Raw genomic sequence first — 15,413 nt, forward strand, 5'->3', positions numbered from 1 at the left:
CATTGCTTCTGCCCCTGTTGCTGGGCACCACTGAGAACAGTCTGGCTCCATCTCCTTTTTGCCTCCCTTCAGGTATTTATGGTGTTTGTCACTGTTGTCTGTATTGTTAAATTTCATTTACCAAACTTCACACTGGAGAGCAGTATATTGTTGTCTACTGGCAGTCAGTAGCTCCATGGCACAGACTTCACTTTATGTCAGTGAGATGTTTGAGTGTATGAGGTTTTCATTCCATTAACTTCTATTTGTAATGAGAAGAGCAATATTTGATATCATTCTGTGACCAGGAATTATTTAATAGCAAGGACACCAAAGTACATAGTAATATAACAAGTAGTGACTAGAAAAGTTTGACAGAGCCCCTGGCTTTGTTGTGTACAGTTAAGAGTAATAGTGTGATGAAGGGAATTATTTCAGAATTAAATGATGGAGTAGAACAGAAAGGGAACATCACGGAAAATGTGGAACATTAACCTGCATGATCTGTAGTAATTGACCTTCATTTCAAGGCATTAGGGCAACAAAGAGATGCCAGATTTATCAGCAATACTTGTGACTTGCCAAATAACTGACAGGGTCTTTTCCCCTGGGTGTTGTGATGAAGCCTAAGGGAATTTGTCTTCCTTTTGCAGGTCAGGCTTTGCAGGTGTCAGCAGAGGCGTTCACCAGTGATCCCTGCTCCCTGCCCAGGAGGCAGGCTGTTGTCCCAGCAGCTCGCTCCCTGCTGGCAGCTGTTACCAGGCTCCTCATTCTGGCCGACATGGTGGATGTGGCCTATCTGCTGCAGCACCTGACTGCGGTGAGTAACGCTCCCCTCACCTCAGGCTCCTGTTAGCCACAGGTGTGACTGCTCAGGGCTCTTTCAGCATGGGAAACTCCTTCTGTGCTTGAGCCTTGCAGGTCTCATGCACATAACACCTGGGCAACTGGGGTAAGTGTAGATGAGATTTATAGAATGGACCAAAAAAGCTCATCTACTTGCAGCTCAGCATACAGGATCTATTTTTGGTTCCTTTTTTTCCCATAATACCTTCAGTAATTGACAAGAGACTGATAAATCCACAAAATTTCTGTTGACTTCCTAATATTTCAGGGCAGAGGTAATAATCAGTGCTACCTCTAATAATGCCTCATCCCCCAAGAGAGCACAGTGACTTAGAGGACTGTGTTGAAGCAAGTTCAATTTGGTGAGGATGAGAGAATGAAAATTTGGCTCCAAATAAGAGTAGGAAAATTATTTTATAATAAAATGATGTGTGGGTTTCAATATTGGTTTGAAAGATCCACCACTGACAACTGTTAGAGATGCACCACAGGCTAACTGAACACTGACTTGCAGAAGCTTCAGTGTTGTACTATATGTTTAAATTTATCAGCTGTAGGAGGGGTGGCCTATGTCTTTTGTACTGTTTGTGGAAAATTTTCTTAAATGATGATATTTTTTATGGTAGTCTATTACATTTTTAATACTTAGTTTCATATTCCTAGATGCTCTCTTCTGAGATGTATTGAGTATGTTTTACATGAGAGAACTAAAATTAGGTGATTTTCCTTGCTTGAGTTTCAGTATTTCTGAACAGCTGTCTAATTCACTTCATGTTTTCCATCTGAAAATTAAAACAAACAGTAACAGAAAATGGTGAAAGAATGCAAAGTATCATACAGGAAAAATTCTAGCGCTGCAAAGAGTGCCATTACATTGTCATCTTCTTCCATACCTCCTCTTAATAGGAGTGAGAACTGAATTTGTAAATGAAACCTTAGAATAAATTAGTGTGGTATAACACTCTCTGTAATGCCTGTGCAAAAAGGCTCACCCTAGCTCTTAGAGGAGAGTGTTGCATATTTGTTTAGTCTCTGCCCTGGCTGTTGAACTTGCCAACAGTGGTATTAGCTGTAATAGTGTCTTTTTATGTTGGCATCTAATTAGGAAATCGACTTAGTGTAATTTCAGCATACGCTATTGAACATCCCTTGGTTTCTAACAACTTTTGGTCACAGCTAACTGAGCCAGATTTAAATGCAATTAAATATTTTGATGAATTTCAACTTGGATCTATTCTAAGTCTTAAACCATTATACTTTAAAACTCCCTGAGGAATTCAATTTTCCTTCAACATGGACTTGCTCCCACAAAAAACCATTGTATTCACACAGTGTCAAAGCAGACCTTGTCTTTGCTGTATCAGCTCTAATATTCTTGGGTTTTGCATGTTCATATGCCTTGAAAATCAGCTCTTTAAAAGTCATTAGGTATTTTTCTTTGCACTTGTTCTAAAACCTTAATAATTCTACCGCATTGTCCTCTTCCTCACACATGGATGTTAACAGCTGTTATCATTTAAGAGATGAGAAATTTCATTGCTCTTTATTTCTATGTCTCTCAGCTCTATCTTTCATAGGGTAGAATGAAGACATTAAAAAGGACTAAGCCAAAATTAATTTGAAAAATTAAAAAAAAAAATTAATGGTAGAATAAAAGACATAAAAATTCTAATCAAGGACCTTTTCTTTATTTGCGTGTATAAAATGAAAGAAGTTGGTTCAGCATCATCAAAGATCTCTGTACAGTATTACTGAGATCGTGCTCAATATGGAAATATTTAATAGGGAATTACCTGTTTAAGTATCTAATAATTTTCAAACCTATTTATCAAAGACTGCTGAAAGTTTTTAGTCTTGGTCACTCAATAAAATCAGTGATCTAGCACTGACATTTAAAACTGTATCTTTTTCTACTGACAGAATACACTCTGGATCATTAAATTTTAATTTCCTCAGTAACCTGGGAATAAAAACAGAAAGAAAACAAAGACAATGGGACTGGCTGTCATAGAAATCCTCATCTACTGTTACTGTCACATCTGCCTGTTGAAATATATCTAGGAAGAGAGGATGAACCTCAGCTACCTTCTTCCAGTTTATGTAGTCTCTAAGAATATTGTTTTCTGAACATTTTGCTTAGATGTAGGACTGTTTTTGAATTCTGTGTAATAAAGTCTTCATATTAAATGGTGTGTGATGCTGAAAATACTGAATATTTTTGTCACGAAAATACTGAAATGTGACTTTTTAAGAAATAACATGTTAGTGAGTTTGAAAGGATTTGATAATCCTGGCAGGAATTTCAAACCAAATGTTCAAAACTCAACTTTTTTGAACAGGAAATTAGCTTTTTAGAAGTTTTGCTAATAAAGCGGAGCGAATTTTGGTTGTGTAATGAATTCTATTGGATCTTCACGAAGCAAAGTGTGAATAAATGTCTGTGTAAATAATGCATACTAGATGCCAGTACAAACTGTCAGTGACTGATCACATTCTGGCACAGAATACTTCTGGCCACTTGTGGGATTCACAGTTCTATAAGTGTGAGAGTGCAGTGCAAACAGGAAGATCCTTTTAGAGTTCACTGAGAAAAATAAAGTACATCACACCAAAAAGAAAAGCTTTCCTTCTTCAAGCAACTCTTTTTTTTTTTTTTTTTTTAACAGAGAAGAGTTTAAATAAATAGCTATCTCTGTCTGAGTTTCCATGCTTCAAGTGTTTGAAATCTCTGAAAAAACAACTGAGTTGTGAAAAATGTAGTCAGACAAAGGGCTGTCTTGTGTTTTGCACTCTGATTCAGGGCTGTGTTAGCAGCTCATCCATTATGGTTAGTAATGCTCGATATTATTTAATTAAGTGAATTAACAGACTAATGGAATTGCTTGAATTTATTGATCAGAAGAGATGAGCAGGAAAGTAACAAGTTTGGAGAGTTTCATTCAAAGAGCATTGGCAGTTTGTCTTTCTCTAATCGGTTTCAGATCATGCTGAGCCAACATGTCTTATCTGCCTTTTTCCCCTTCTTGTCATGCTTGTAGATGAACTGTGTAAGTCTTCATATTTTTCATGAATGCCTCAGACAGCATGATCTTTATAGAATGCTCACTTAGAGTTATTTAAAACTCTTGCCAGGGAAAAAAAGAGAATGGCTAGAGATAAGAAGCAACTGGTGAACTTGGGCCCTGTGAGCGTAGTGCTGTCTCTTCCTTTCCTGTGGAGTATTCATCAGCATTAAAAATGTTTTGAGCAGGGACGTGGTATGGTTACATGGACTGAAAGAGGAAAGTCATCTCAGGATGTCCTGTGCTTCATGTTTAGGGACTTGGTTCAACTCCCAGAACTGTGCTTAAGTGATCCAGGTCCCTACAGATCCTACCCTCCAGCAGATCACTTGGGCATGTGGACTTGGGTGAGTCTTAGATGGTGTAGCAGGTCACTAAACATTTCCCTTTGGATTGGGGGGGATTCCTTCTGCTCCCCATCCCTGTGCTCCACTTCAGGGAGTTGGGTACCTGGAAAACAACTGGTCCTGCTTCTAAAGGCTGAGACACAGAAGGTGTTAAGTACCTCAGACTTTTCCTCATTCTTTGTCACTGTGTTTCCCCCTGCATCCAGTAAAGGATGGAGATTGTCCTTAGCCCTCCATTTGCTCCTAAGGTGCTTATAGAAATCTTGTCTTTTACAGCAGCAGCCAGATTAAATTCTAACTTCTTACAACCTTCCTTTTGTTGGGCACGAGTCACTCCCTTGGCAAGGGAACTCCTGGAGCATATGGAGTATTAAGGAGATTGCAGGAGTCTTTGAGAGAACATTTGGCTTCTCCTTTGGTTCATACTCCTATTTATTTTCTCATCAATCAAACAGAGATTCTTGCTACCACTCAGAGGTTGGTCTGTGGTATGTGGGATGCAGTTGTTTGGAATCAGGGCTACAGTGTTTAACATCCCACTCTGCAAATTCCATGGCACTCTGTGATGTGCATTAAGTAACAGAGGAAAAGCAGCTTCCAAAGAATTGCCTTTAGGAGTTGGCTTTTTCAAAGTGAGCATCCTTTTGAGTGCAACAAAATTATGAGATTATAAAATCTGGATCCACTTCTGTGCTTGGTATAGGGACCTCTTGACTGCTCCTTTGTAACTTGTAAAAAGAAATAATTGTCAATCTGTGGGATGATAAATTCCAAATGGACTGAGTTAAGTTCTAAACATAAAGTATGGGGAGATCAGTAACATAAAGGTGGCTTGTAGCAGAGGTTAATACAGAATGCTTGAAGTCATCAGAAGTACAACTGAGTGTGGGAAATCCATATTGTGTCTGGTGATGAAGTTGGAAAATTATTTTGGGAAAGTTGGAAGGTGAGATATTAGAAAAGCAGAGGCGTATGTGAAATAATTATTTGGATTGTGCAGATGCCTGCATGCTCCAGTCAGTGACCAGGGCTCCATTGCAGTCAACTCTCTTTGAACCTATCAGGGAAAGAACCTTGCTAAAGGCTTGCTTTCGGAGTGTTCGTTACTGTCTTTGGCTTCTACAGCAGCATGCCCTTACCACCGAAGTGCAGTGCTTATAAGAGAATAATATGGAAGTGATGTTCTGAAATTTCCTTCTCTAGAGTGCTAATATGGGAAGGCAAATTCTAGGTTGGGAAAATAATCTTGGGAAGTTGTTGGGGTCCCCCCCCACCATGTAGCCCTGGGAGAGGGGCCCCGGGGGGGAGGCACAGGGTTTCCCTGGCCCTGGTCAGCCTCATTCCCCACTGGTTGTTTTGTGTTCCCCTGTGCGGGCAAAGACCCTCGGGTCCCGTGATTGAGCAGTTCCTGGGCAGATCCCGGCCATGCGGGTGGAGAAATAAACATCTCTGAAACATCTACCAAGAATCTGTCCATAGATATTTTTTTTCCACGGGCCTCCTTGTCTGATACACGTGTTGCAGTATCCACACTGTAACAGGAAATCATCTCCTGGCACATAATTTAGTGGTAGTATAGTAACAAAGTTGGTGTAATGTAGAATGGCTTGTCTGATCAACAACTCAAGCATGCAGAGATCATTCTGATCTAGAAAAATTTATTTTATAACTCATTTGTGCTTTGAGAGTCAGAAAGGAGGAAATGCACGCAAAACAAACAGTTTCTGCTTTATCATCAGTGTATGTCTTCAGACCTTCTTAAAATGACAGTAAAAGCATCTGATATCTTCTGAATGGAAAAAGCTGTGAGCTGCTCTCCATAAACCTCTCCAAAAGAGGCACATTGCCCATTCCATTACAGCAAAATATGAGACGAGCAGCTTTTTTCTCATAAGTATGTGTGTTCAGTAATTGGAATTTAAGAGAGATCGTGAATGGTTTTTTCCCAACCATATCTCTGGGTAATTTAAAGTAGTACATTTAGTATAACTTAGTCTTTAAAGAACCAGTACCTTATTAAAACAGGAAGGTGTTTTTCAACGGACAGCTTCCTTATGTCAGAATGGAAGTAAAATTTGCTTCTTGTCTTTAATTCAACTCATATTAATCCATATGAAAATAAAGAGAAATATTTTACCAATGGAAAAAAATAGTTCATTGCTACTGTGCTGCCTTGTGCAGTGGAAGATGATTCTATTGATACTCTGAAATGCAAATACCCTTTAACGCATGGAGCTCTAGACAAATAAAAAAGAGCCATTTCTCCTAATCCCTGAATAGCAGAGTGGCTTTTTGCAGCACTGGCCCTAAATCTGAACCAACTGTGTAGAAGGAAACAAAGTAAAGGAAGTGCAGCAGGCCCGTTGATTACATCATCCTTACAACTTAGCTAGACTCCCAGGCAAGTGACATTAAAGATGTGGGGTTTGTCCAGTAGCATCATGCACAAACTGGAGAAGCAGGATCTGCTGCCCCCCATCCCTCTTCCTGTTTGTATGGAGATTGTAAGGTGGTTACCAGGAATATGACTTTGTACTCTGTATTTAATGATGTCCCTTCCCACATTTCTGAATTGTAAGCAATAAAGCACTTTGCACTGCATGTTTATAATCTCATAATTTTGTGTCCTGGCCTCCTGTTTAGCTGGTAAGCCATTAATTTTCATGGCTCATGTTGAAGATGAAACAGAGTAAATTTTAGCTTAAGTAGTATCAAAATTTTAGTACCATTAGTGAGTTTAATATTATTTCCTTTTGATATATTCAGCTACTCTGTCTCAGCCTGTTTTCTTTGATCTCATTGCCTCATTTTCATTACATATGACAGCAGAGCAAAGTTCCAAGGCTCCTGAAAGTAAGTAGGATAATGGAGAAAAAGCTCAAAAATGCTACATTAGGAGCTCATAAAGACAGTAGAGGCTTCTCAGCTGTTAATCTGCTTTACTGCAGGAGAAACTTCAGTCAGAGCTCACCTCTCATCTTTGACATTGCAATGTATAAGATGTGAGACCATAGGAAATTCAGTCCTGATGCTTACAGTCATACTTACTAATTAGATAAACCATGGTCATTATCTGAGAGGAGGACTTTACCTTCCCAGTCAGGAGCATCATACTTCCAGAGAGGCTGTGTTAATAGCACTCTTCTGGCCTGTCCACATTTATGACCTTCATCACTTTCTGAGTTTTGTTGGTGTTTGTTGCTTAGTGATACCTAAAGTGGGACTGTGAGAGTTGCTTCACTTAGTTGAAACATGCAGTGTGTGTTGGTTTCCAGTTGGATGAGCGCGGAGTCTTCATTCACTCACATCTTGATGGTGCATGCTCAGGGCATTGGGGCTGCTGTGTTACCCACCCTGTGTTTTAGGGACAGGGTGCTGGGCTCTCTGGTGGGTTTTTTTGGTGAAAGGAATGCTGTGATATTAATGAATATAAAGTCATGTTCTTCTGTTTAAGTTACAAAGCTGTCTATGCAGTATCTGTGCTAGGAAGTTATCTATGAGAACTTGACAAACACAAGCAGCTCTGATAAAATCATAGAGATATGATTTTATCACAGAGGGAAAATCAGACCAGGTAGCTACCTCATAGTGCCACAGAGAGCAAAAGTAGTAAAGGAATGCTACTTCTCAGCTTCCAGAAACTGTTCAGAGCACTTTGAAAACATGAATATGAACAGGCAGAAAAGAGCTTTTGTGAATCTCGTATGATTATTTATATTTGATTATTGGTGAGAGAAAAAAGAAGGTCAGGAATTCTAATACTTCTTTTCACCTCTAGACAAGGACATAAGAGACAGGTTTTTTTACTACTCACCCCAAAATGCTGATTCACACTGATAGAAGTATGTTGCAGAAAGATCCAGATGTAGTTTTAAGTTTAACACGTGTTGATAACCTTTGTGTGTCCAAGGCACATTTTGCCTATTTCCTGTTGATGACAGTGGAAAGAGTGTATCTATGTTTCCTTAAAATTGCTTGGTTGGTTTTTTATTTACTTTTGAGTTAGATTTTTAAAAAGGGTTTCTCCCTTGCATCTAAAGACAGATGTGGATGTTCTGGCAATTACCCATCTATTTTATTGAAGCATGTTGCCTTTATAGTTACACATTTGGTTTCTATTTGCTCATGCTCTCATGCTGCTTCTTATATCTCTTTCCAGAGAGACAAATGCATTATTGATGTTTAGGTTGCTTCAGGACATAAGGAAGTGAGTGATCTTGCTAGCAGAGCTCCTGCCAATGAAGAATTAAAGCTGTGGGATTAAGTACGTCCTTAAAAGGATGATGATGATTCTACAACTGTATTGTAGTCTAACGTGTTGATGATTATCTAAAAAAAATAGAAGACACCTCAAGAAAAGACTGTACCTTATGTTCATTTAGTGAGTTTGGGAATCATTAGAGGCCTTATCCCTGTATCATTCAATCCCACAACAGGGTGCAACAGTTTTGGGCTAAGTTCTGGAGAAATATGTCATGGTTTGAAGCAGAAGGTGTATGATGAACTTGACAGAGACATTACGAGTAGTTTCTTACACTCTTGAAAAAAAGCAAGCACTATGGCATGCTTTTGGTCACCTTAAACTGAACTCAGGTCTCGTTTGCCAATGTTGTACTCAAGTTGCTTCCAGCTAAGGGGTTTGCTAGGAGTAGGAATTGATGAAAGCAAACATTGCAAATGCAAGGCTTTGAGATCAACTCTGGAGCAGAGATAAAATCTGAAAACACCAAATCATACAAAAAATGGAAGATTATGAAGTCAAACAGAAAAGAATACAGAGTATTAGCATATGTGTCCTGTCAGCCGTGTTGGTACAGAATTCAGGAACATATACTTTGGGTGAGAAAGTTTTATTTTATTTTTTGGTAGCAAGTGTTTCAAATGCAACTAGAAAGTCTCCAGTTAACCTCTAGTGGTGCTGAATGAGGTAGAGGAAGATAAATTACAGATAGATATAAACACTGCCTTAACTTGCCTTTTGATTATGAGAGCAGTGAGACTGAAATAAAGGCTGCAGAGTGGCAAACAAGAAGTACTAACTTGCCTGAAGGTTCTAGGCAAGTTGTTGTAAATTGTCAGTGGAAATCCACTGCAGTTGCTTATTATCCCCAACAAGAAATACCTGGGGGCTGTTCAGCATCAGGTACAGCTTGGGCTTGAGCTCAGTCAAATGCTCAGGAATGGGGGGCTCTGGAGTACTCCACATCCATGGTCAGCATTGGCTGTCAGTTATCTTGTCAGCTTCTTGAAGAGAGACGGAAAAGGAGTGAAGGTTTGGCTTTGGGTTTTTTTTTTTTTTTTCCTTCTACTCTTGTGGTTCATTTTTCCAATTCAGTGGTTGTAGTTTAAGCAGAGGTATAGAGAAATGTATGCTATAGTTACTACTGAAGTGCTTGGTTTTCCAGAACTGACTGGAAAGCAGTCCTTTGCCTCATTCCCTGGACATAGGTACCACATGTGAGCTTAAAGTAGGTACTTCATCTACAGGGCCTGTAACTGTAGTAGGCTAAGTCAATATTTCAGAAGGATTTACAAGCATGTAGTTCTTCCTGATTGTATCAGTGTAAATACATGTTTATAGACTTGCTTCTGACAGTAATCACAGTGATAAAGTATTACTGAACTCTACCTACAGCTTTGCAGCTGTCACGTGCTCAGGAGGTGAAGAAGAATATTTACAGCTGGGAAAACAGAGGAAGTCAAAGGAGAAAGCTTGTGATCTCCTGAAAGTTGCAAGGAAGCTGGACCTCCCATTCTCTTCTCACACCTTTCTTATTCCTCTTTCACTTCTCTTAACCTTTCTGTTACAGTTCCTACAGCTGGGCTGGCATTGTGCATCTCTGAAAAATACCAGTCCTACTTTTAATAATAGTGTATGCATGAAAGAAGTTTTAAATTTAAAAGTAAGGTCTATAGTGAGGTATAATTGGAGTTGTCACAGTTTTCATGCAGAATGTGAGCACATTGCCTAAGGTGATTATCCAGTCTTAAATTACTGTTAAGTAAATTAACTTGATAAGATGCACCCTGTGATTTCCAAGTTCTGCTGTTACATTTGAAAGAATGAGTTCATGGCCTGTATAAAATTGCATACACTTTTCTTAGTTGAAAAGAGAGTATTTAAATCTATGTGTATATATTACTTCCTGGAACTTGGCATAGAAAAAGAACTCAGCTTTAGAGATTGATTGCTTGTGTTTTGTCTGACCTATGAAGTTAGAGGACTTCATTTAATTGAGGAAGGCATACGTACAATGCTTTGAATTCCGTGATTGGTTTCAAAACAAAGCTGTAGGAATATGTGAAAGGTTAGAGTGACACAGCTCAATAGCCTTAGCATTTAGTAGAAAAGAATAGTAATACAGATTGAAACACAGCAACTGTATGAATGATAATTTTTTGTTGGTTTTGTTTTTTTGACTCACAGTTTCAAAGAACATTTGAATTTTTAAGAAATGTATCCAGTAAATCTGATCTACAGAAAGCCTACCAAAAGTTTCGAAAAGATCTGGAAAATCTTGATTATTTGGCGTACAAACGTCAGCAGGTAAGACCATGGAAGCTTGTAAGAAGACAGCGTGTTGGGCATAGACATGGTGGGTGGTAAAACTGCTGTGTTTGATGGAGTTATTGTGCTGTTAGTTGGGTTTTCTGCTCTGTACAGTGTCAGGTAAGGCAGCAGGAGAGGGGCCAAGTCTATTTAATGCATATGATGCTGGACTGCCTCGGTTTTGATTTCTCAGCAGAGAGGAGCACAGGCAAAACAAGTAAGTGAGACGTACCAAACTATTAAACGTTGCATTAACACATAATTTTTTAAATGGAAGTGTATAGAAGTACTATCTGCATTCCTTTACTTGAAAAATGAACCAAATTCCCATAAGTTAATGGAATCCAATACTTACTGTGCATGAAAACCACTATTTTTTTCTTCTTTAGAAATGAATTTATGTGGTTAGTTTGCATAAAACTTTGAAGTGTACATAGTCTTTGACTTGTGCTTGCAAGATCAAGGTTAAATTGAATTGTTAACATGTGTTTAATGTTGGATATTCTGTCACTTATACATAACTTATGTGAAAATGTAATCTTTCATTATGGGTATTCACTGATTTTTTTCTCTTGATAAAATAAGGCTTTGCTTCTTCCAGAGCATGAGGGCAAGTAAAATGCTGTAACATTTCGATGTGGGGGTCCTTGTGATTTGTGTTTTCCTGAATTCTGTCACTTGGTGTCAGTGTTGTCAAACAATTCATGTGCTTGGGGCAGATCACTTGCAGCTGTTTATATCAGTTAATTGATTAGATTACTTGTGTTTTAGGTAATTTGCATTGCTTACCTGAGCAGTAGTTATGTGGTTATGGTGAGGAGTATTTTACTTGCTTGTTGATACCAAGATTTTCGTTTCAATAGAACTTGCTGGAGAATCTGCAGTGAGGGATTTGAAAAGTGCATGCATATATGTATGCAGTGTAGAAGATGCTTTGAATTTTGCCCTGCTTTAAAAAGAAAGTGATCTTTCTGTGAAAAGATTGAGAATTGGTTTAATTACCAAAGTTACGCAAAAATAAACCACGGACCTGGTTTGGGACTGAAGCTGTTGTGAGTTTGTGACATGTTTGTGGAGTGTGCACATTTAACTGATAAAAATCGACACTTACTTGTCTTAGGTTAAGGGTGTATTCATAGTCCCACTGGCAAAATGCTGAGTTACTGCATCTGTTTGGAGACAAACGTTTGTGTATCATATGAATGTGAATGCATTCATGCTAAAATAGGTGGTTTATGTGCTGAAAGCAAGGCATGTTGCTTTTGAAAGAAAGATATTTATTTGCTTCTGTCCTTTTTCTTCAGACATGAGCCATGAAGTGCAATACAGCAATGTACTTCTTCGGTGGTAAAGTTTACAGGACAGATGGGAAATCAAAACTGTGCTTTTTAAAGGATGTTCAAAATGTCCCACGATTGATTAATAAATATAGACCAAACTTCAGTGAGTGGTAGGAGTATACAAGTGGCAGATTTGTTTGGGGTGATGGTTGGGCTGCATCCATTAGAGAAATTCCTTTGGGTTGAGAATATCAGTTTATAGCCAGGCTGCCATTTTGAAGCCTGCCAGGAGCTACCTGTGTCTGAGAAATGTAGATTTTCTTTCTTGTCCAGGAGATAGTCTGGCAATTCCTTTGATTTAAAACAAGCTTTTAATTTCCTTGATACTGTCTCATCTCTGAAATTTCACCAAAAAGAATAGCTACATGCCACAATGAGTACTAAAACTTGTTCTCTTGCTCTGTGACTTCATGCAATGTTTCCATTAAAAGCTAAATAAACATTACATTGGTTTGTATCAACCTAAATATTAACACCTTTTCAATATGAGTATTTTCAGGGGAAATGAGAGGAAAAAATGTTAAAGGACTTGGGGATAAGATGGGCCTCAGTGATAGATCCCAGCACTGCTGTTGGGATACTGTAGTAGGTGCATGCTTCCTTTTCTCTTACGTGTGTCTTTGTCCATATTGAAGGCAAGTTGTCCATATATTGTTCAGCTGGAATGGCACTGGTTTAAGGCCATTTATTGTAATTATCTTGCAGTGAGGTCATTTAAGGAGTGCTGGGCAATAGCTACAATAAAAATGGACTTATAATGAAGTTCAGTGGTATTTAGCACCTGTCAAACTGAAAAATTGCCGGTGTTGCCGCTGTTCTTAGCGCTAACAGTGCCTTTAGGATGCCTGCAGCAGTGCTAACTGTAATCCTAAAACATTCAGTTTTTGACTAGAAGCCTCCATGAATGTGGTAATCTTTCAGTTGACACCAGCACTTTAGTATGTGCACACACACAAAAGCAGTATCCCGTTGTAAAGTATTCTAATTTCAGGTTTGTTTGTTTGATGTTGATCATATGCCCTCAAGAAAATTGTGTGTTAAAGGACTGAATCTATGGGAAATCATTTTGGTTATTTCATTAAAAAAATTTTTCTTAGGATTTCTTTCTGATGATTGTGGTATTTAGAAATGTTGTAAAAAGTTGTGTTGGGAAGTAAAGGAGTTAAGGACTGTATCAAAGATATTTATGGGGCACACAGTAATTTATTTAGCTCATGGGAGATAGTGCTTCCAGTAGATGGAGCAGAGCCATTCCCTGTTGTTTTGTGCAGTCCCCTGTTATCAGTGCTGCAGATGGCTTCATGTTCATACAGGTCAAATTTGCATTTTGAAAGTTTTAATTTTGAGTGATGACTTGCTTCTTCAGTCAAATGGTATTTCTTTTTGTTAAAATGGATTAAATGCACTTTTTTCTTCGCCTTTGATTGTTCATGTTGGGAGGAGAGAATCAGAAGAGTGAAAGTGAGAAAACTTATGGGATTATGAAGTTATTTTAACAGATAAAGCAAAAGCCAAGCACACAAGGAAAGCAGCACAAGGAATTAATTCCCCACTTGCCATGGCTGGGCAGATGTTCATCCATCCCCAGGAGAGCAGGGCCCCTCACATGTGACAGTGACATGGGAAGACAAACAGCATCTGTCTGAATGTCCCTTCCTTCTTCCCTGAGCTTTGTGTGCTGAGCATGGCCCCACATGCTCTGGGATATCCCTTGGCACAACCCCTCGCTGGTGGGGTGAGGGCCAGAAGAGGCCTCGGCTCTGTGTAAGCTTTGCTCAGCAGTAACCAAAACATCCCGTGTTACCAACACCGATTCCAGCACAACTCCAAAGCACAGCCCATACTGGTGTGTAGAAAATTAACTGTACCCCAGCCAAAGCCAGCACAGTATGAGATTTGTTCACCAAAGTGCTCCACTTCAGCAACTGGAGTCAAGTTTTCAAAAGACATTATCACTTATCTACTGGCAGGTTTATTTTGTGGCAAACCCTTTAAAAGTGTGCAGAAAATTGGAGGGAGTTCAGGGTGAATTATTTATTGTCAAGAAAACAAGCATGATGATAGGAAAGCTATGTGACTGAGCTCCTTAAGTTATCTGGAAAAGGTTATGGCTTAGAAATGTCAGAAACAGAGGTATTTAACTAAATCTTTATTCTAGTACACAGAAATATGGCAATATCCAATGGATGGGAGTCAGACAAGTTCAAACCAGAAAATGAATGTTTTTGACAATTAAATACTGAGATGGCTTAGTTAAGAGGTGCAATACATTCATCACTCCTTGTAGTCTTTCTGTCCATTATCCATGCCTTTTGAAAAAAGGGGAAAGAACTGAAATGCAAATCAAAGGGCAGGAATTAAGGATATTTTTATGGCTTGTACTATTGAATGAATTTGAATGAGATTTCACTTTTTTCCCTCCAGACTTAAAAATGACCGTACATTTGGCTGTGTTTGAGGGTAAAGGCAGAATTACTTCCTTTGAATTGCCATCCTGGATTAATAAATGGGTGAATTTGTTCACTTTTGTATTTACCACTCTACCACTGTCTAATCTTACAGATTTTCAGGTTGAATGTGTTGAGATCTTGTTTAGGAATTTTCAAAGAAGCCTAGTACTTTACTCCAAAGTCATTTTAAGAACATATAGGCATTTGATTCCTGTTAGTTTTCTGAAAATGCCTTCTTTTGTTTTCTCCTTTAATATGTAGTCACACAGTATTAATTATAAAATGAGACTACAGGTTATATTTCCAGTATTCTAGCTGCTTATCTCCCCTTGACGTAGGAACAACATCTATCATGTTGTTGTGTAATTAAAATAGTTGATTTATGCATTCATTTTTTAAAAAAGCCAACAACAAATTAGTCTCGGTAGCTAAGAGAGTGAAAAATTATGAGAATTCTGTTCTGAGCCACCTGAGTTGCTTTAGTTATTCCATGATTATAGCTCTGTCATCTGGTCATTGCTTCTGTCTGTCCTGTGTATCTCTATGGCTTGCTTAATGGGTGGAGAGGTTTTCCTTTTTCCTGCGCATCTGAAAGTGCTTGTATTCCCCGTGCTTGTAATTTTTTAATGTCTTCAGAGTGGTAGGGGGAAGACTTTCAAATCCCCCATCAACATTTTAACAGCTTGGTTGTTCAGCTGGATTTGTGTGTCTGTCAGTGCCAGGCTTGAATGATTTTAATTTGTATCTCCATGTGTGCAATTGTTCTGTCTGTGCATGGATGCTAAATCTCTGAGGGAAAAAGTCATGCCTCCTCTCATCTTTCCAAAGTTCCAACTGTT

General features: G+C 38.6%; 1 protein-coding gene across 1 annotated transcript in view; it reads left to right on the top strand.

The window, feature by feature from the left end:
- CTNNA3 (catenin alpha 3) overlaps positions 1-15,413 on the top strand; it is a gene marked incomplete at its 3' end in the record, with an annotated part of 425,372 nt that overhangs the window by 15,693 nt on the left and 394,266 nt on the right. Inside the window, exons 4-5 of the mRNA XM_082286514.1 lie at positions 633-799; positions 10,662-10,781. Of these exons, the coding sequence (XP_082142640.1) occupies positions 633-799; positions 10,662-10,781 (287 nt within the window). The remainder of the gene's footprint in view (positions 1-632; positions 800-10,661; positions 10,782-15,413) is intronic.

This window comes from Coloeus monedula (assembly GCF_965178545.1).
Source record: "Coloeus monedula genome assembly, chromosome: 8".
In the NCBI taxonomy this organism is placed as follows: Eukaryota; Metazoa; Chordata; class Aves; order Passeriformes; family Corvidae; genus Coloeus; species Coloeus monedula.